The following is a 21,188-nucleotide window of genomic DNA, read 5'->3' as shown; positions in this document are numbered from 1 at the left end:
TGTGTTCTGCAGATGAAAGAAATGACATCAGGCTGGAAAAATGAAATACATTTTCTTTTTTGGGGGGTGAGCTATCACTTTAACCCCGGCAAACTCCAAATGACTCAAAATATCTTTAAATAAGTACACCTCAAATTACTTTCAAAATCCTTTTATTTGAAACATACCAGTACACAAAGTGTTGTTCACATGCGTAATAAAATAATTTATGTCTAATATTAATGTCTCTCTGGCTATGACGGTCATCAAATGACTGATAAAGATCAGATCACCAGCATTTGACATGCTTCTCCCGGGTCCCGTCCTGCAAAAGCCATCCAAAAATATAGTCTCTAGGGCACAAAATATGATTTTAACTTTAGTTTCCGATTTACACTCATTACGTTCTTTAACAAAGCACACGAAGAAGCATTAAAGCAAGCGTTGTGTTGCTCTCAAAGCCGGTTAGGATGTGAACCATTGCACAAATCTTGACGGGTGGGATGCAAGACAACATGTTTGCCGTCGGTTTAATCTTCAAATCCGATTGTTATCAGAAACATTTCTGTACTGGGCTGATGGTGTCATAGAAAATCAAAAGAAAAACAACAAAGAAATCATCTGCCATTAAATATTACATCTGTCGAGTATTTCAGTCTTGTGTAATTCCACATAGATGTGTGTTTGTTTTGCCTTAAAAAGAAACCATTAAATATAAAGTTTGAAGCTGGTGTGGCCATCACGACAACAACTTCTGGCATTGACAGCAAACAACAAGCCCAGATCAAACATTATATGAAGATGATGGGTGGGATGCAAGACAAAAGGCTTGCCGTCGGTTTTAACTTCCTCTGTTTTCCGTTTCAAGGTGAAACCTATGACTGAATGAGTCAACACAACTGCCGTATCGTTTCTCTACATTTATATATATTTAAATGTTTTATTTTTGCTTTAATCTCAATACCATGAGATGATACATCCAGCATTATTTCGCAATGTACACTGCAAATAAAATATCCAGGAATTAAAAACTTGGCAGTCGTCAAGGTGAGGGCCGGTGGTCGACCGTCTGGTGTGGCCGTAAGGTTCACTAGACAAAAATAACAAATCTTTATTAACTCAGGGCGTAATACACAAGCCAAACGTCAATCAACCGTGTTAATAAGGTTAGCAGTGCTCTCCTATTAAAAAAACATCCCAATCCGCTCAAATATAAACACGCACACAAACACACACATCTCCGTCCATAAATCCAGATTTCTGTTTCTCTGTAGCATCTCCGCATAACAAACTACAAAGGTAATGATTGAAAACCCTCTCATCGAGATGTCGATTCTAAGACAGGAATACTGAATTTTCTCTATTGCTTAAAACCATCCCCCAACTAAAAGTGAAATAAAACAGAGAAATATTAACATGGCTATCCTGGGTGTTACGTAACCAAAAAAATATAATGCAGAGAATAACATTTGAAGAAAAAAAAAAACACTAGGACATGAATCCCGCTCGCTCGATTATAGTTTGGGGTCTTGAGGTACAGGGGAAATGGAGAAGTTCAAAAGGGAGATGGTCGGGTCTTCGATGGGTTCGAAATAGGTGTCGCCCTCCAGCTCCAGAAGAATGGGCAGATCATTCCCGCTGGTGTCTGTGGTGGGGACGGGGTCGGGGAGAATCACGGGCTGAGCCGTATACTGGACCAACTGCTTGCCTGAAAAACAGATTGTTATTTAGACGTTGCTCTTTCAGAGCTCGGGAGATTTTATGTTCTCGGTTGCGTTTCATTTAAGTCTCATGTGTAAGATGTGTCGACACACGTGAAACGCATGGAAGTGTGAAACTAATGTAGATTGTGGAGGTCAAATAATCTGGATTTGAGTTAATGTGATGAGAGTTCATATTGAAATCTTCAATAATCTTCATCTCTTCTCACACATTTCTGAGACGCAGATGAGATTTCAGCAGAAGTTTCAGTAACACTTTACTTAAAGCCATTATATATAATGTATTATAAAGGGTTATTAAGGGGTATAACGCATTATTATTGTTCATAAATGTTGTTGTAAAGAATTATAACCAAATTAAGAAAGCAAAGTGTAACAACGAATCGATAAGTGTTATAATGTATAAACTGTAGTTACAATTATTCATGAAACATTCAAATGCATTATAATGTGCATTACAAGGCATGGGATACATGAAAACTACTTTTATAATGCATTATAGATATATGCTTTAAGTAAAGTGTAACCGAAGTTTCTATTGGTCTATATTTGATCTCATTGATGTCCAGGAGAAATAATTGAGACATTAAAGCGATCTCATCCTTGATTTTTCACAAACTGGATGAAGGTAAAACCGACTATTGACAGTATTTGCTGGATTTTGACTCAATAGTATATAGAGCTACAAAATAAAAACCGTGAGGTTTGGGAAATACCTGAATCACATGAATCTGAAGTGGAGTCGGTTTCTTTCACCGGTTCAGGAGACAGCAGGTCCTGAATCTGCAACAACACCAAAGATTATTGATTCATAAAATACAAGTTATCTGTGTATATAACACATAAATCTTTGATTCAGTTCATTACATAAGCTGTGAATCATGAATCATGACTAAGCAAAGGTAAAGAATCCTGTCCTCTCAATGTTAAACATCAAAGGAATTCACGTGTCTTACACTAGCCAAGCCGTCAAGATCCATTTCGGCGGCGGATGATGTGAATATCTGTAAAACACAACAATCTCCGTTTAAGATCAATGTCGATGGCACTTTTCAGTCATCTAATGTGGCCTAGACTGTAAAATACAACCCTATATTTTCACATCCATCTCAACAAGATTGAGAATCAAAAGTGAGATAAAAGTGCATCGAAATATTTACATCGAACAAAGGCGAGCCGTCGAAATTAAAGGACTGAGCGTTTAGGATGTGCTGCAGGTTCTCCAGGCCGTAGTCGATGCTCTCCAGATGATCACTGAGTTCAGACCTGCCGTAGACAAACACACAAAATCAAACCACACGTTCGCCTTTCAGCAAAGCATTTGAACACACTCCAATCTGCCGGTCCCCAGAAAGGTCAAAACTGTGATGATGATGAAGGAAGTGGGCCGCTGACCTCATCACATCAGTATCAGCAGGGGAATGGGGTGAATAGAACACATACGTTTTGATTTACACGCCACACCACGCTCCAAACCGTTCGAAACTGAAAACAGCTCAACGTCCTATTTACACCCTCAACCGACCAATCAGCATTCGGCGTGGCGGATACGAGCGAACGCTTAAGATTCAATCTGATCAAGCACAGCGTCAGGCGTTCTGGGGACGGCTCGGGCGACTGAAATGCTGACCCGGGAGAAGGTCTGATGTGAAGAGATGATGTGGGGAAGCTGGAGAAAAGACGACAGATCTCAGACATCTGAGGATAACTGAAAAGACAGAAGAACAACACTGGAGACAGCAGGGGGCGCTACACACATCAACAAACGGGCCGGTCGCTGAAACGGTGACAGATCGTCCCGAAATGGGTTTGGACACGGCTGACATTGTCCAGCGGTTAATACGTTTTGGACCGAGCTGTTTTTGGATAAAACAAAAACTTTTGGAATTTCAAAAATCATTTATATTTCCTTTATAATGCACGTCCAGGCTGAAAGAAAATGCGTTTCTGGCTTTCCGTGCACGCGAGACACCTTTGGGTAACTTTCAGGTGCACGTTTGCACTTTCCTAACATATAAAAACCTCTCAAAGTCGGTGATATATATAATAATGGACTGGCTCCGCATGAATTCCTGGAACAGTGTTAGTATTAAGTCACTACACGAGCCGGCCAGAATAAACCCAGCAGCCAAACGGCACAAATAAGTCCAGCTGAAGAGTTAGTTAAGAACTGTGACGGATATGACGGCGCACACTCACTTGTCCAAGCAGGCCACGCTGAGGCACTTCTGCTCGGAGGGGGGCGGAGTCTGAGCCATGATGCGCTCGCTCTCCTGAAGGATGGAGTTGATGAAGGTCGTGGGGGAAAGGGCCGTGTACACAGGAATGCTCGACGACGCCTCCACTTCTACTTCCACGGGACACACCTCCTCTACCTCAGGACTGTGGGCGGGGCTAGACGGCTCCTCCTTGATTTGGACCACTGGGCTTGTTCTGTAGTGGACAGAAACGTTCGTGATGATAACGGCTTCTAGATATCATTCACACCTGACATTAATGAGAACACGTGCCTGTCTTCGATCCACTCCTCTGTGGCCACGGGGTTGGACTGTGCCAGTTCAGTGATGTCAGAGATGATTGGCCCTGTATTCACAGACGTTTCTGTGAAAGCTGTATGGGAGGGCTGGAACATACATATATGATTATGACACACGCATACTGCTGACACACACAGAACAATGACTAGATGAGTAACGTTGGTTGACTCACAGAGAGAGCAGGAGAGGACTCCAGTGAATACTGTCTGGAGTATTTGGGCAAAGAGTGTGTGGAACTGCTGTCGTTCAACATGAGAGGCCTGTGAACACAAATAAACATCACCACTATATACTAGAAACATAAATAAAGAGACCCATGCGGTATATGTCTGAAACGTACATCTTCCGTTTGACTCCCAGGACTCGGTTGGATCGAGCCAGTGTGATGAGAAACTGGATGAGCTGTGGACACAGAAATGAGATGTTTGACATGTACAGTGTCACGCGTTTAAATCACATTTCTGTCATTTGTCTTAGATTTTTACCTTATTGACGACTTTCTGCTGCTGAGAGTGTTTCTGTCTCAGAGACGCTACTTCCCTCCATAGAGATTCATTCTCACTGACAGACAGACAGACAGACAGAGAGCGAGCGAGCAAGAGAGAGACTTGATTTTATTCTATTGATCTTGTACTGTAAGTTTTAGTAATGTTGCTAGCAATACTACTATTAGCGATATACCGAACACCTTCTATATTTGATTCTTATACTATTATCTTCAATAAAATTCTCAATCATTTGCTTTCACACATGGAGAAATATTCTTCTCATTTTTCCTCACGTGCGTTCGGAGAAGAAAAAACAACAACAGCAAAACCATGACAGCAGGGACACATTATACACCATAATACAAAAATAAAGACATCAAATCTCATGTCAATCCATGCACTGTTAACATAAACAATAATGCACAGACTGTTAATAAACTGTATATATTGCGTTTCTGTCTGCATGTGACTCTTTCTTCCGTGGAACGAAAAAGAAGATATTTGGAGAAATGTCTCAGTGGTTTTGTGTTCATAGAATGGAAGAGGTTCAATGTTGTTCGACCATCTACATTTTTCTAAACATCTTCTGTTGCGCTCTACGGAAGAAAGAAAGGATAATAAGAAACGAGGGTGAATAAAGAGTCAAATCATTTTCAGGTGAACTGTCCCTTTAAGAGTCGAGCGTCTTTCTGATGAAGTCACACTCGCATCAGACGGGCATTCGGGTTTAAGACCTCCTGTGGTCTGAGCTCTCGTATGAAGGTTCAGAGCAGCTCTCAGCTCGACTGTTAAAAGACGGCGTGCAGTAAGAGGGTCTTAAAGAGCCCGTCCCTCTTAAACCCCCCACAGCAGATGGACGAGGACTTTTACAGAGCAGCTGTGGATTCTTGTCAGGGGATCAGACCTCTCCTCCCCAAAATATCTCCTTCACAAACCCTCAAAAACAACCGGCTTGACTATCAACATTTGGCAAAAAAGTGCACATTTTCTAGCACTTGTGGTTTCACCCTTCTGAACCCAAACAGTAATATTTACACGCCATATTCTGCCTGTGTGTATCATCTTATGTGACTGTGAACATTTTAAAAGCCAGAGAGGAGACCCACCCAGCTGAATAAGTCAGTCTCTCTGTTACGCTTCTGTGAGTGCCTTTCTCGGTTTCAGACCCACAACTAACTGGGTTCAAGAGTGCAACACGTCATAGACGAATCCATGTTAACTAACAAATATTACACGTTCAAATGTGTTCGAGTTTTCCCCGGCGTCACATGGCCTAAACGCAGAGAATATATGTGAGAGCGACCAGGTTCCCTCTCGTCACCAACATTACACTTCAACACCACACCCTATAAACCGCTCATGACCGTCTAACACCACACAAACACATCACAGTCATCTCTCTATTACACAATCTACATGCTAATATAAACATCTAGCCGTCAATGAGGTCTGTTGTGTATGAGCAACAATGTCCACGCGCTGACATCAAAAATAAAGTTCATCCAAATATAAAAATTCTCTCTTAATGACACATTTGCGAGAGAAAATGTTTAACAGTCTGAGCTTATTAAGTGATAAATACAACGTATATAATAGCAATGACAGATCATTACATTTTTTAAATGGTAGCTCATTTGACACCAATGACATGAGAACCAATGAGATTTGACAATTTGAATTTACGCCAACGATCTGCACAGATAAATAAATATAAACAAATTAACATTTATAAATATTCACATTTTTAACATTTACTATTCCATCTGGATTACTTAAATGATGGATGGATGCATTGTTGGTTCACACAAAAGAGAACTTTTTTAAAGTCATCTGCATCTGGCATGGCAGAAAGGTGAGTAAATAATGAGAGAATTTTCATATTTGAGTGATTCTTTAAGGATATTTGGGACATAATAACCATCATCATTTCTGTATGACAATTTAGAGGTGTTTGACACACACGTCTCAGAAAAGAAAATCACAAACATGTCGTTCTATGTAACGACACAGGGAGAGGAAGTCACGAGCGGTCACGGTGACCGAGGGTATTTCACTGGTGTTTGTGTGACGTACTGTTTGAGGGCGCTGAGTCTGGAATCCATGGACTCCTGCTTGCCCTTCATGAGCTGGAAATCTGTGATCATTTTAGACACGTTGTCGGTGTTGATCTTCAGATCCTCCTGTTTAATGTTGGACACCTGCGGATGGACACAATGAAAACGTCAAAGTCGGATATGAACCGTGCTCTGTGTGTGTGTGTGTGTGTGTGTCTGTGTGTGTCAGCAGTGGTGTCTGAAACGACCCGTTTATGAACTCTCACACAGTGGAAAACATGTGCTCACGTTTTTCTTTTTTCATTCTGTCCGAGCTGGACGTTTGGACAGAACCGGAGAGGAAAGACTATTAATCGATGGCGTGGAACGTTCATCTCGAGTATAGGAGCGATATACTCAGGCAGGACCTCTAATCCAAACATCTCCAGATTGCCGTCCCTCAACCCTGAAGATTATCTCAATCTGTCACAGAGCCAACTGGCCAATAAACCAATATTATGACCAATAAAAAGATCCAGCGAGTAACCAGCGAGTAGCCAGCGAATAAAAGACGCAGATGTCCAAATTATGGATTTTCTTCACCAAGTTCCACATATGGCTCCTTGTGAACTTGTGAGTTGTTTAAGCAAATAAACACTTGTTTAAGGAATCTTCTGATGTCTGCACTCTGTGTAATAACTTGTTCTGACTATTCTAATAGCACCAAGCACCATACAGACGCTCTATAACTTTCACTTCGGCATAAAACACTAATGCAAGAATTCAGTGTGAAAGCAGATCATATATAATCCAACTTTATTAGGTTTTCCACAATGAGGGAATCATTCTGGCAAATACATGATTAAATACACTAGAAAAGCAGCAGGTTTAAAGCCGAACAGAAGCGGCTGGTAAACTCTCGAGACCGAAGCCCTGATGACATCATCAGAACATCACCCCAGACTGACATACCCTAAGCTGTTGTGGTCTGTTCCAAAAAAGTCCCTTTGATGACTAATGAATCAATAAAATCGAGAGGCTGTTTTAAAGCAAGCAATGCAGGGTCTTCTGAGGTCAAACACATTCTTAAAACATTTATGATCTTCAGATGTTTTACACACGTGGGATGTGGTGGTGAATTTACACTTACAGTTGTTACCTTCCTCTTGATATTCTCCAGCAGATGCTCCTGTCCACGTATAAAATACGGATGCTGGAATTCCGTGTCGTCTTTCTCTGGTTTGACAAGCCCGCCCTGCTCGATGTGGACCACTTTGCGGAAACCATCTAGAAACGAGACATACGTGCGTTTGTTGACAGACTTCCTCAGTCAAATGTGCCAAAATATAGGCCTAATAACGCTGTCCCTTTCCAACGAAGATTTCATCGATCAACCCAAAAATCTGAATCTAAACCCAATTCTTTTGCATCCTCTGAATGTTGCATCAGATCGAAGCAGATGACATTATCTAGGCTGTTGTAGAATAGTTTATTAAGTTATATACACGAACGAGAACATTAAAAAGAAACAGTTTGTGTGTGTTCCAATACTTACACATATTGAGCTGGCGAACAAAACTGGCCATGTTATTGTGCTTGAAGTACTTTGGAAGGACGTCTTTAGAGAACCGGCCCTGATCAAACACGTGGAAGCTGGTTCCGTTCTGAAAACAGATGAGAGAAGTATTACTACAGGTACTACATATCAAGACAGCTCATTCTAAACAGAAAGCATGTCAAATTACAGCATCACAAAACTAACAATAAGCTGACAAGTTGACTTATTTCAGTGCTTTCTGTGTGTATATTGTAATATTGTGTTTTTCATCTCACTGAAGACGGCTGCGTCAGTCCAAGACAAACTTCCCAAATATGGGACAATAAAGTATTATCATTTCAATTAAATAAATAAAAAGCAAGTCTAGCTGACGAGACAACAGGCACTGATTCTGAGACCAACCATGGCACAGGAATCTAAAACACAGTCCAGTTTATTGATCTTAAGTCTGCGGTGAGCCTAACGTTTCATTACACAATTCAACTAAAGGGGTGTGTTAAGTGACACTGTTTTAAGCCTAATGTGACGCATGAAAAATGAATAAACATATTAAATAGATCTAAAGAAGAAAACAACAACTAAAAAAAGAGAAAGCTTCAATTAAAAGGATATCAAATATAAAACATCTGAGTTTATTACATGATACAATGGTTAAGGCCCAAACAAACGCAATTACAATCCAGGACAATGAAGAGTCCATTCAAACCCCCTTAAAACCCAAATCTGGACCGGGAACTCACAGGACTCCAGCAGATTAACGGGTCTGTGTCCGGATCTTCCACCAGGGTCCAGAGTTTTGTTAGAAAAGCAGGTACATTATTACCAGTAACCATCACCCCTCCGGGCCCGACACTGTGATACTCCATCACTGATAATATATCAATTATTTCAGATGGTGATTATGCTTATTTCTGATCATAAAACCTCTCCGATGACTCGCTGATCCCGTTCAAAGTTGCAAACTAGAACGTGTTTTAGTACGAACGCAGAGACTATTCGGTTCAAAAATACGAAAGTGGCTCTATCGATCCTTTCTGGGGTTTCAGATTTTGTTCAAGGAGCGACATTTCACTACAATTCGATCTGAAATCATGTTTCGGTGATGGCGATGAAGTGGAAATTTTCAGTAAATCCACATCGCGACGAACTGCGTACTAGAAAACAACAGCGCAGAGCGGTGTCGAGCTTTGATGGCGTCACCGCAACGTCGACAAAACGTAAAAACGTAATTCTCAAATACTTTAAAACACTAAATACATCGACGAATCGAATTCAGTTCTATTTAAATCTCTTTTAATTTAACCAAAACAATTATTTGTTGAAGTTTGTGGTTTGTTTTCTCTTTCCGGACGCGTTACCTTTGAACTTTGACCTTCTGCCTCATACGCAGTTACAATAAAATCTATGGTTTTCAATTATTTTATTTTTGTTTTGTACATATACCGTTTCTATTAAAATACGATATAATTACATTTAAAACAATCTTTCATTGAAATACATTAAAATTAAATCAATAAAATCTCGAAAGAGCGACGCGCTTTTTACCTTTAACCTCTGACGTAATTTCAACCCACATGGTCTTCGTTGCAGCATGCGTCCGGCGCCGAGTTCAACAATGAGTAAATTAAAGAGTAAAAAGAGGAATATCGAGGAGAACGAAGATGAACAGGTATACAAACAAATATACATTTGTTTTGAAGTCGGACAGTTTTTTAAGTAGCGCGAGTTTAGAGACGTTAGCACGTGTGTTTACGTAGTACGGAGAGCTCGCTGTTCATGCTTGATAAATGTGATATTCAACATTTTATTAGACTCTATCACATTGTATGACATACAGATGTGTAATTAATACAATTGCCTTCACAAAGCTACCTAGTTAATGCAGACTGTGTGTGTGTCTTGTGTGTGTGTGTGTCTTGTGTGTGTGTGTGTGTCTTGTGTGTGTGTGTGTGTGTGTGTGTGTGTGTCTTGTGTGTGTGTGTCTTGTGTGTGTGTGTCTTGTGTGTGTGTGTCTTGTGTGTGTGTGTCTCGTGTGTGTGTGTCTCTTGTGTGTGTGTCTCTTGTGTGTGTCTCTTGTGTGTGTGTGTGTGTCTTGTGTGTGTGTCTTGTGTGTGTGTCTTGTGTGTGTGTGTGTGTGTGTGTGTGTCGTGTGTGTGTGTCTTGTGTCGTGTGTGTGTCTTGTGTCGTGTGTGTCTTGTGTGTCTTGTGTGTCTTGTGTGTCTTGTGTGTGTGTGTGTGTGTGTCTTGTGTGTGTGTCTTGTGTGTGTGTCTTGTGTGTGTGTCTTGTGTGTCTGTGTGTGTCTTGTGTGTGTGTGTGTGTCTTGTGTGTGTGTGTGTGTCTTGTGTGTGTCTTGTGTGTGTGTGTGTGTCGTGTGTGTGTGTGTCGTGTGTGTGTGTGTCTTGTGTGTGTGTGTGTGTGTGTGTGTCTTGTGTGTGTCTTGTGTGTGTGTGTGTGTGTGTGTGTGTGTGTGTGTCGTGTGTGTGTGTGTGTCGTGTGTGTGTGTGTCGTGTGTGTGTGTGTCGTGTGTGTGTGTGTCGTGTGTGTGTGTGTCTCGTGTGTGTGTGTCTTGTGTCGTGTGTGTGTGTCTCATCCTTCTTTAAATATACTGTAATATGCCATAGTAAACTGGATAATGGTATTATATAATATTAACAACGCCACTTTGATGACGTCTATTACATTGTTCTGAAATATGAACTAATTAGCGAACTCTATTAAATGAACTGTACTCTGCTTTATGTGTGCTGTAATAAGATTTAAGTATACTATGGTATATTAAGGCTTTTTACTACAATTCACTGTAATAAAAACTAAAGTATATATGTACTTTTGTACTATACATTTACGCCCTATTTTACTTTATAATAAAGATTATTATGGTCCTTATGGACATACACCAACAACGATTCTGCACTTAACTTTACCTGACAAAACATCTGTCATTTGTTTTAATGTTCATGATTTTTCTATTGAAATTCACAATTCGTCATGTGACCTTTCTCAGCTGCCCATCTTTGAGAAGGACAGCGGTAAAGATGGTCATTTAGACGACGATGACGACGACGAAGGTCAAGGTGATGTCTCAGACAGTGAAGAGAGTGTCTTCTCTGGACTTGAAGAATCCGGTAGCGACAGTGATGATGAGGAGGAGGATGATGATGATGATGAAGAAGAAGATGACGAGGATGATGTTTCTGGGCTAAAGGGCTCTGATGTAGTGGAAGATGAGAGGACTGGTGAAGATGTTCAGATGTCCGCAAAGGATATTACAGAACCTCAGGTATTAATTCTGTTATTCAGAATAAATATATTGCAAATTAAAAGTCAGTCAAACTATGTCTTTTTCTTGTAAGGATGTGATGAATTGCTAAAACATCAGACATTTCTTGTTATACACGGTTCTCCACATTCTTATTTGCATAAGCAAAAATGTTTAAACGTCTTTGTACATATTAATAATGGAATATTGTGAATATGAGAGTGGTGTTTGCTTGTACAGAATGATCTGCAACAGGGATGGGTTGTTGTAAGTGGTGATCAATGGCTTGTTGAGCACTTGCTACAGTATCTGGAGGAGGTTTACGTGAGTTACACAGTTTTAAAAAATGGCCTGGGTCTTTCCCTCAAACTAGCTTAAAATTCTCATTATTTCGCAAAGTAATAGCACACCTCTTCCCAGCACATATAACATAATGCATGTTGATTGAAGGTAGAGATTCAGTGATGAATCTCTTCTTCTCTTAAGTTAGTGAGCTGTTTTGGTTTATAACATTTCTGTTTTTGTTCCTGTATCTGATCTCTGATCGGTTCTTTCTTGTATCCCACTCAGGAGTTCTCTACTCGCATTGTAAAACATAATAAAAAGACAATCTTAAAGTAGCAGTCAAAGATTTGGACACACTTTATTTATAACCGTCCTAAACGCCTTTCTTCTACCGTTTACTAAATACAATATGTCAGTTTGTGAAATAAATGTTGTAGGCAAATACAATGAGGGAAATCAATTTTTTTGCAAAACCATTTTACTAAACTTCTTTTTATTGCAAGTGTATAAATTGGTCCAGATATTTAATAACATACAGCCAATAAGTGTGCATTTGTGGAAACTCCCTCAATACAGTTTAATATCTCTGCACGCACCTGATAACGTCTGTTGAGACAATCTGAGCTTTCGTCTGCTCTTTCCAAAATGGCAAAATTACAATAGTTTTGGCTAAATTCTTTGGCTCATGAATAATTCCCAAACATCTGTTTCTGTTACATCATAGTTCTGATTATTTTACAATTATTCTAACATTTGGAAGTCATGATAGGATGTGTCCAAACTTTGGCAGGTATTGGACACCTGATGCGTTTGCTAAAACGTGCCTCTCCACCGCCCCCTTAAGGAGCATCACTGATGTATCTGCTCAATGCATCTTGACACGAAACTATCTCTCTTTCCTTCTGTACTATTGAGAGGAAATGAGATTGTCATTGTGTTGCAGTTTATATGATGCTATATGTCAGGTGTCAATACCTGTGGCAACAGTTGCTCGACTTTCATGGAGCTCTTTGATGAGGAATACTAAAATTCACATTTGTGAGGCCTCTTTTCTATGCCACCTGAAACATCACTTTTGAAAATAAACCATGGTTTTACTATAGATACTAATAAAACACGGTTACTACTAGGGATGCACCGATACCAGTTTTTCTCTGCCGATCCGATTCCGATACTGAACTTTCAAATATCGGCCGATACCGATCCAAATCCGATATCAGTTATTGTTGACCTTTTAAGGTTTAGAATGTCTGTAACTCACACAGTCATTAAATTTATCTGCTTAAAGTCAAGCTTTGCATATTCATGAAATACATCAAAACTTAGATAAATAATATACACAGTATGACGGACATCTTTATTAGGGACACTGTGCTAAACTTATAATTGAAATAAATTACATTTAATCAAGCTATTGAGTCATCCAAATGACAATCTGTATTTTCCAACCATCCAGCATTTCTTTGATTGAAGCTGAAATCACGCTGTTGTGTGTGATCCTCGCAACTCTTTAGCATGTAGCACAGCACTCTGCAATGCGTAACCAGAATCCATCCCATGCGCGGTTAAACTCAAAAGGGACATGGGACACACGTCGGAGCTCCAAATATTAGCAGTGAAGCTCAAAGATTTGACATCTTTTAACTGATCCGCAACATGCGACGACACTATAAAATAACTCGGGCAAAGCTGTTTCAGAAATGTATTTACGCGATGGTAAACTAACGCGGTTCAGGCGACGGAAGCCTACATTTTCCACAACAGAGAGAGGCTGATTATCTAGTACAATAAATTCCACAACTTTTTCTGTGATTTTTACAGATTTTTTTGTCGTCTTTGTGAAGTTTTTCTTGCCTTTGAAATAATTCCTGCAAGGTTTGGTGCTTTAATTCGTCCTTTTTGCGTTTCGCTTGTACAAACTCTTCGTGATCTTTTCCGTGATGCTTCTGAAGATGTTTGATTAAATGTGTCGTGTTGTAACGCGCAACAGTACTTACACACTGGCAGCTGTGCTGCTTTCTGTTGTTTCAAGCGTGAAATATTTCCACATCTGCGACATCTTCAACGCGCTGAAATTTCCATATAGGCGTAAAGTTGGGTCCTGAAAGGTCTCCCCACTAAACTCGCCTGTCGGGCCATTACGCAAAATAAATTTCAAAGTATTTAATTATTATTTTTAAGTAAATGCATTTTTCTCAAAATAAACGAACGTTTTCTATTTACTTAAATACAGCTCCCCGTTCAACAATTGCTGGTAATTTGGTATCGGATTTGGATCGGTTGTGCTGACTCGCGCATGATCGATACCCGATCCATTCAAAAAGGTATGGATCGGAGCCAAATCCGATCCAGAGTATCAGATCGGTACATCCCTAGTTACTACACATTTACCACCAAAAACCATGGTTGTATTCGTAAGGGATCGAGAATAATCTGCAATTATTCATCCAATAGTTGGCCTCTTGAGACATTGTGTCGGTTTATACGCTACAATTCATGTTATATCAGCAGCTTTAAACCTACCAACTGCTTTGTCAGTTCTTCATATACGTGTGTCTAAGTAATAATTTCTCAATTCGTAATGTTTCAGAGTTGGTGATCAAACGCTTCTGTTAAATCATTTTGCTGGTTGCCTCAAAATGGCCAAATATCTGCAGATTTTTCATGTAGAAAAATGGATTTGATCATTCTTCTAAGTTGACATAAAAGTAACTTAAAGTGCCAGGCTCCGGGTCACAAAGTTGAGCTCGAGTCAATCCGTCGGAAGCATCTGACTTTCCACAGGACACGATCAAATTCACAGCTTTGAAATCTCCGTTCGGAGTTGCCAGGAGACCGTGGGACATATTGTTCCTGTCTCAACCATTTAATCCGCCCCCCCATACGCGGTTTCTTTCCTCTGCTCTTTTGTCGAGGGTCTTCTGAGAGCTGGATCACGGCGTCTGAAGCAGACCAGGCAGAAGTTAATGCGGCTGCCGGAGACGTGACGGTTCCCGCGAGACCCCCGCAGCCGTGTGTCTGATCCAGCAGCGGCAGCTCACTCCATGTGCGGGGGCGGTAGATGATATCGTGACGGGGGCTTTGTAAGCACCAGAAGAGCTCGTCTTACCGTGAAACCTTTTCTCTCGCTATAATGCACACCCACGGGTAGCGCGTCTGGTCCACTTCCATCATCGATACACGTTTATGGGGTTATTTCATTCGCCGTGGATTAATTGAGTAGCTACGGGCTTAATTAATGATTGCCGTCGGATTGTTCCGGCCACAAGTCACTCAATAACTCGACCGCGGTTCAGAGGAAGCGTACGGAGTGATGGGCGACGAGGCCCCGCGAGCGGAACCCGGGACGATTCGCCAACACGCATTAAAAACACTTCACCGGTTGCGTGGTTTGTGCGCAAACGTCGCAGTGTGAGCGATTTAAAGGCCAATGGAGGTGCTTGAATGAATTGGAAACGGATGTTCTGAGGTGAGGAGTTGTTCTCCAAAAGCCTGTCAGTGCGTTCATTTCCCGCTCTGATTCATAGATCGTATGTCACTCGTAACTTGCAAAGCTCGAGCCCTCATGCTCGTGCTTTAGCTTCGCAACATCTTCGGCCCACGCGGCGGTTGTGGTCACGTTGGCGCGGTGCCACGCTCCTCCAGACGTTCTGATGGGCTTGTTTTTATCCGAGTGTACTCCGTGAGCTCTTCTGTTTTGGCCGGTTGACCATCATCTGGCCAAATCATTTATCAAAGACCCATTTCTCTACACCCACATTCCTATTTTTTATGATCAGGCTTTTGGAGTTACTAGCAGAAATCAGTTTGTTCTTGTTCAGTCTCCTAAAGGCTAAAATCCACTACGAGACTTTTGCTCAGATTTACAGTCTGTGCCAGTCTGCAGGTTTGATCAGTAAGTGTGTTTCTATCTGAAACATTAAGAAAGTTTGCATATGTATGATGTCTAGTTTTTAAAAATCTGATCGGATTGTGGTGTATTCCAGCCATTAGCCGTGCAAATAGTACCAAATGTGTGTTAATGTTCTTTGTCATGTGACAAAATTGGCGTTTATTTGCACATTTGTTCTGAAATGGCATGAAGATGTTTTCCTTTTAATGTCAAACAGTTTAAACCGATTCGCATAAATGAAACAACAAGTCAGTTTTCACTGCTGAATTTCAAAGCATCTTTTAAAAATGTACTCCAGAATGATCTATCTACAAAAAATGTAATGCGTTTTACTCTTGTTTCCCAGAAAATGTGTATATGAACAACCTTTAAAAAAGATTTAGTTCAAGCAAAAATTTGTTTTTAAATCGTATATTTTACATGAAAGAAAATATATTTTAGAATGTATTTGTTAAAAGCACGTATACAGGCCAGATCCTCATATTTTAATATATTTATGAAATGATTAAAGTTCTCCCCAAAGTAAAATTCTGATGAATCACTACTCTTTGGTTTCTGTCACGTTCCTCATTAAAATGTTTCACTCTAAACATGTCTTGTGTATCCTAAAAGGTCACGTCCTCATTTGGCCTGTCGTTAACAGACTCCGAACCCCCAGTCCTCCCGTTGTAAAGTCCTCTTTCAGCTTGTTTTTAGATCTTCAGTGCTAGCGGAAAACTGGTCCGTCCCCCGGGCCGCGCGAGGCATTCAGGAACGCACGTCTTCGGCATCTTGATGTGGATTTAACTGGGCTTCAGGGAGGAAGTGTTTCTGTAGTGGAAGAGATAGCTGCTGTAAATCAGCACAGGTTCGCTCACCTGCCCCGTCACGGGCTCATGGGAAACGCGCTCTTCCTCTCCACCCCATTACTGTCCGGTTGCTCTGGTTTTGAGTGATGTGCTGTGGTGAATAACAGCCGGCACGACGAGTCCCTGCGTCCCGCACAGGATGTGAGATTCTGGTGGCCGCTTTTTAACGGCACGTGTGTAAATCACGCCAACATGAAACTTCGTGTTTAAAACCTTCTTTACAAGATGGTTGAATACAGTGTTTGGAAAGTTATGTGTTGATGAGGGTTCTTTACATTTTTGTATAATTTTTAGTGTCAAATGATGAGAATTGAGTGCATCCAATGGTTTTTGTCTCTGAATGCTTTAAAAGTTCCATCAATGATGTAGGAACCACGTTTTTATACCAACGTTTTGAGAACGAACGTTTCGCTGGGTTGATCTTCAGAATATGATCATGAAAACAGAGTTTCATGTCTTTAACAATACTTTTATTTGTGCATTTTTCATTTTTGAGTGCGAAATACAACCTGGACATCTCCTTGACGTGTTTCCTACGTTTTTTCAATCCCTTGTGATGTTTCCAGATTAAATGTGTTTTATAGCTTGTGGATTCTTGAACGGCCTGTGTTTGTTTTGACAGAGTGACAACAAAGGTTCAATGGACAAAAAGAAGATGAAGATGAAGAAGAAGAAGTCTTCAGGAGAGAAGGATGATCAGAGTGTGACGTCACATAGAGACGAAGGCCTTCAGATTTTATCTCATGTGGATGAATACGAGAAGGACTCATCGGATGAGGAGGTAAACACACTTCGGATTAGGTTCGATAAAGTATGAGACCACATTGAAAATGCTTATTTTTGAACATGAACTAACAACAAATAATCATTTTATTTCAAGTTTATCATTGAAAACATTATTAAAATCAGTAGTTAAGTAACGTGATTAAACTTGGCAACAAACAAAATCATGTATTTTCTAAACCCACAGGTTACGTGAGGTCAAAATATTTTGAGGTCATATTTTGTGGTATCAAGGTCACTAAGCAAATGTATGCAAATGTGTGTGAATGCTAAGTTCTCCTCTACGGTCATCAGATTTCTCATGGTTTCAGTTTTTACTTTTCGCTCAAATTGTTACGCTTATAATATAATTGTCTAAAATCATGAAAAACCACGAGCGTTTTCACTAGGGGTCTCACTCTTTCTCCGGTGAATGAACCATCTTTTACAGAGATGCAAATGTACATCGAGTCCCCTCTTACACTTGAATGAGTCCACATGTCACCCGTGCGTCCAGGTGTTTGTGCACCTGCATGTTTGCTTTGCATGCTGTCCGCCTTTCATTTGACTTTCACATTTGACTTTCAACTCTTTTTTTTTTTTTTTTATGGTTTAGCTGTGGGCTCTCTGAGAGATCTCTGTGAAGTATTGTGACTTTCATGCTCGAATACTTTAAATACTATAATATACATTATCAAAGTGTAGCGTTTACTATAGTACAGTAGTATACTATTTCAAATGACTCTCATTATCTAGGAATTAGTGAAGTATTCTACAATTAACTAAAGTACTTACTGATGTTTTTAATTAACTACAGTTGGGTTATACGAGGTGAACAGAACAGTATGCCACCGCGTTCACAGCAGTTAGTTCATTCTACAGAATACTGGGGTATATATAGTAAGTGTAGTAAGTCATTTCTGTGATGTACTACAGTATACTAGGATTTTGTACAGTTTGCTATAGTGAATATTAAAGTATACTACATTTAATCAGTTCACAATAGTTAATATTACAAAATACTACAGTATTTACAAAGTATACTACAGTTTGCTATATTAAGTATTGAAGTATACAACAGTTTTTCGTTGTCATGCTGGTCAGGTCAATTGTCAAAATGCTTTTTGAAACATCCCGTTTTTAGATCAGTATTCTCATGTATAAAAAAATCAATTTTTATTTTGTACATCATAATTTATGTAGTATAATAGTCAAGTGCGCATGAGCTCATCACATTTTCAAATAACATCCATAAACAAAATCCAAATATTAATATCATATTGCATGTCTGGGTCCATGTCGACTACCTCGTCCACTTGTTAGTTCATCTGTGAGCAGGTACCCCACCAAGAATTGACATGTGCATTACTATTTTCATGATCTTCTTTGCAGGGTTTGATTGACAGGTTGACCATGTTTCTTGATGGTTTTTGGTGTGAAGGGGCCTTAAGTCTTGATCTTTCTAATGTGAACCGACACCAAATAACATTAGAACGAGCGGTGAACTGATAAAACTGAGTCTTAATATAGCTTTTTCAGCATGTTTGTATAGGCACTAGGGAATTATAGGGAATATGGTTAGTTGCGCAATGTTTCATGTAAAGTAACAGGTTTTTTTTACCCTGGAAGGGTCTGAAACGCTGTATTTGACACCATTCCCATACGCCCGTCAGACATTACCACAATTCTGTAATGTCTCTGTTGCTTTGGGCTTCAGGAGAACGATGGACCTCGCGGTCTTATAACGTCTCATATTTACCCATAGATCCATAAAAGAATTCCTCTTCAGCTCTTTAATTCACACGCTTCATTGAGAACCACTGAACCCTGGCACAATGCACTCTGGGTAATTTGCCAGCCTGCGCAAACCTAAACACAGCCGCCATCCAAAGGACTTCTTGGCGATGTGCTTGTGAGCAGGAATGTTGTGCAGAGGTGTTATTGTTCTTGGGTAGATCCCCGAGCCACTTTAATGCCCCTTTGTTCAGAACGCATCATCATTTATTTCCTAAATGGTTCTCGGTCCTCCAGTTTAATGATCTGTATTGAGCCCATTTACTGTCTTTATAAATGTCAACGGTCGTGCGATGGACCATTCATCAGTCCAGAAGAAGACCATATCTGATTTAGCAGCACAACTGGAGCGTTTCTCACAGCGGGAGGTTCAGAATCTGACAGGAATGATCTTGAAGTTTGTTGTTTAATGCAGTGAATTAATTTTAAGCTCATTGACGTGATGGCTGTGTCTGGGGGACATTATTTTAGAAATCCACAATCTTGTAGAGGTTTATGCTGCATAACAGTTGACTCCATATAACTTTGTCTTTAAAATGGTTTCCCTTAATAGCGCCGCTTTTAAAAGTATTACAAATGAAGATCATGTCATCGTTTATTGAGCCTCATGTTTTTCAAAACCTGTATGTTGCTCTTTCTTCTGTGAAGCCCAAAGGAAGATATTTCGAGAAGTGGATTTGTGTTCACACAATGGAAGTCAGTGAGGTTTGCTTATGGACATTCTTCAAAACATCATCTTTTGTGTCCTACAGAAGAAAGTAAACCATAAAGGTTTGAAATGACATGAGGATGAGTAAATAATGACAGAATGTTCATTTTGTATGATCTACGGTATGTGTATCAAATAGAAGATGACTACAGGTGTCTTGTACGATTCAAATGTTTTTATTGTGCATTTTTCAGAGATTAGGTGTCAATCTCATTACAATGTCGATCTTCTCTAGTACCCCTCCGGCGGTCCTCTTTGATCGGCGGTGGTCCCGCGACCATTTGGCGTTTGTCGAATTATCCCCCTCATCCCGTCTGGGGATGGCGGATTGGGTTGCCTCTCCGTCCCGTCGCGGCTTTTGACACAAGTTGTCCACAAATAAAAGTCCAGACTTCTAAATCCTCTTGTTTTTCAGCCTCACGTCCCCCCTCTTTGTAATAAAGAGCTGTTTCCTGTTAGCGCGGTGAAGAGGGAATACGGGAGAGCGCAGCGTCTGTCCGGAAGGGGCCTTTCCCCTGCAATGGCTTTTCCATGTGCTCCTTCAGATGAATGAAGACACATTGAGGAATTAAGGGGAAAAGGGGCTCTGGCTCCCAGCCGCAAACGCTGTTTTCTGCCGCCGAGCAGCTACTGAGCCGGTGTGTGTTTGTGTGCATCAGGCGTGAAGTCAGTACATGGATAGGCAAATTGTGATGGTTGAAACTTACCTGGTGGCCTAAACTGACCCCACGTACCTGTAAAGTTGTTTGATACGAAGGCTTTCTTCACTCGATTGGCGAAACTCAGAGATAATACATTGATCCCAAACGGGAAGTTGAGTCAGCGTTGACATTTCTTAACGTGTTCTCATGAATAAATACTGTAGTTTACTTACGTATTTACAACCATAATACTTATACTTATTTAGGAAAAGTTCTACCATGGTAGCCATCGTAAATATCATACCATGGTTCGTGTTTACTTCAAATAATTATTTTACTATGGTTAAAAGTACGGAATACTTTATATTGTCAACGTGTAGTGTTAACTATACTATAGTAGTTAGTAGTTTACATGTAAATGTATTAGTAAGTATAGTATACGAAAACAATTCAATGTCATTATCAAGGAAATAATACAGTTTATATTAGCATTTGCTGCTGTTTTTAATTTACTACAGTTTATATTACAGAATACTAGAGTTTACTATGGTAAATATTACAGTATGCTTCTGCACTTTCAGCAGTTTACAATAGATACTTCTACAGAAAAGTGTAGTATATATATTAACTATATATAGTCATATCTGTAATCAACTACAGTATACTCCAATTTCTTAGTTA

At 40.1% G+C, this 21,188-nt stretch overlaps 2 protein-coding genes across 3 annotated transcripts; one reads left to right on the top strand and one right to left on the bottom strand.

Annotated features, from left to right (window-relative positions):
* Positions 1 to 135: 135 nt before the first annotated feature.
* Positions 136 to 9,690, bottom strand: hsf1 (heat shock transcription factor 1). Of its 2 annotated transcripts, XM_079484587.1 has the most exons (14): positions 9,057 to 9,685; positions 8,314 to 8,422; positions 7,909 to 8,045; positions 6,799 to 6,923; positions 4,723 to 4,798; positions 4,578 to 4,639; positions 4,410 to 4,497; positions 4,211 to 4,323; positions 3,900 to 4,133; positions 3,331 to 3,408; positions 2,861 to 2,966; positions 2,657 to 2,704; positions 2,417 to 2,483; positions 136 to 1,687 (listed from the first exon to the last, which is right to left on the bottom strand). In XM_079484587.1, exons 1-14 carry the CDS (start codon positions 9,180 to 9,182, stop codon positions 1,494 to 1,496), a joined length of 1,563 nt encoding a protein of 520 aa, XP_079340713.1. In that variant the 5' UTR covers positions 9,183 to 9,685; the 3' UTR covers positions 136 to 1,493. The 2 variants fall into 2 exon arrangements, with proteins under 2 accessions (XP_079340713.1, XP_079340714.1); XM_079484588.1 differs by lacking the exon at positions 3,331 to 3,408 and having other exon boundaries at positions 9,057 to 9,690.
* A 169-nt stretch (positions 9,691 to 9,859) lies between these two features.
* Positions 9,860 to 20,228, top strand: LOC306910439 (ribosome biogenesis protein bop1-like; the record flags this gene model as incomplete). The annotated part of the gene is made up of 4 exons (XM_079485015.1): positions 9,860 to 9,985; positions 11,322 to 11,597; positions 17,224 to 17,382; positions 20,061 to 20,228. Exons 1-4 carry the CDS (start codon positions 9,908 to 9,910, stop codon positions 20,226 to 20,228), a joined length of 681 nt encoding a protein of 226 aa, XP_079341141.1. The 5' UTR covers positions 9,860 to 9,907.
* Between the last annotated feature and the right edge of the window lie 960 nt (positions 20,229 to 21,188).

Source organism: Barbatula barbatula (assembly GCF_947034865.1).
Source record: "Barbatula barbatula genome assembly, chromosome: 21".
NCBI lineage: Eukaryota > Metazoa > Chordata > Actinopteri > Cypriniformes > Nemacheilidae > Barbatula > Barbatula barbatula.
The sequence above is the reverse complement of the archived record's forward strand: the minus strand, read 5'-3'. Positions and strand labels throughout refer to the sequence as shown.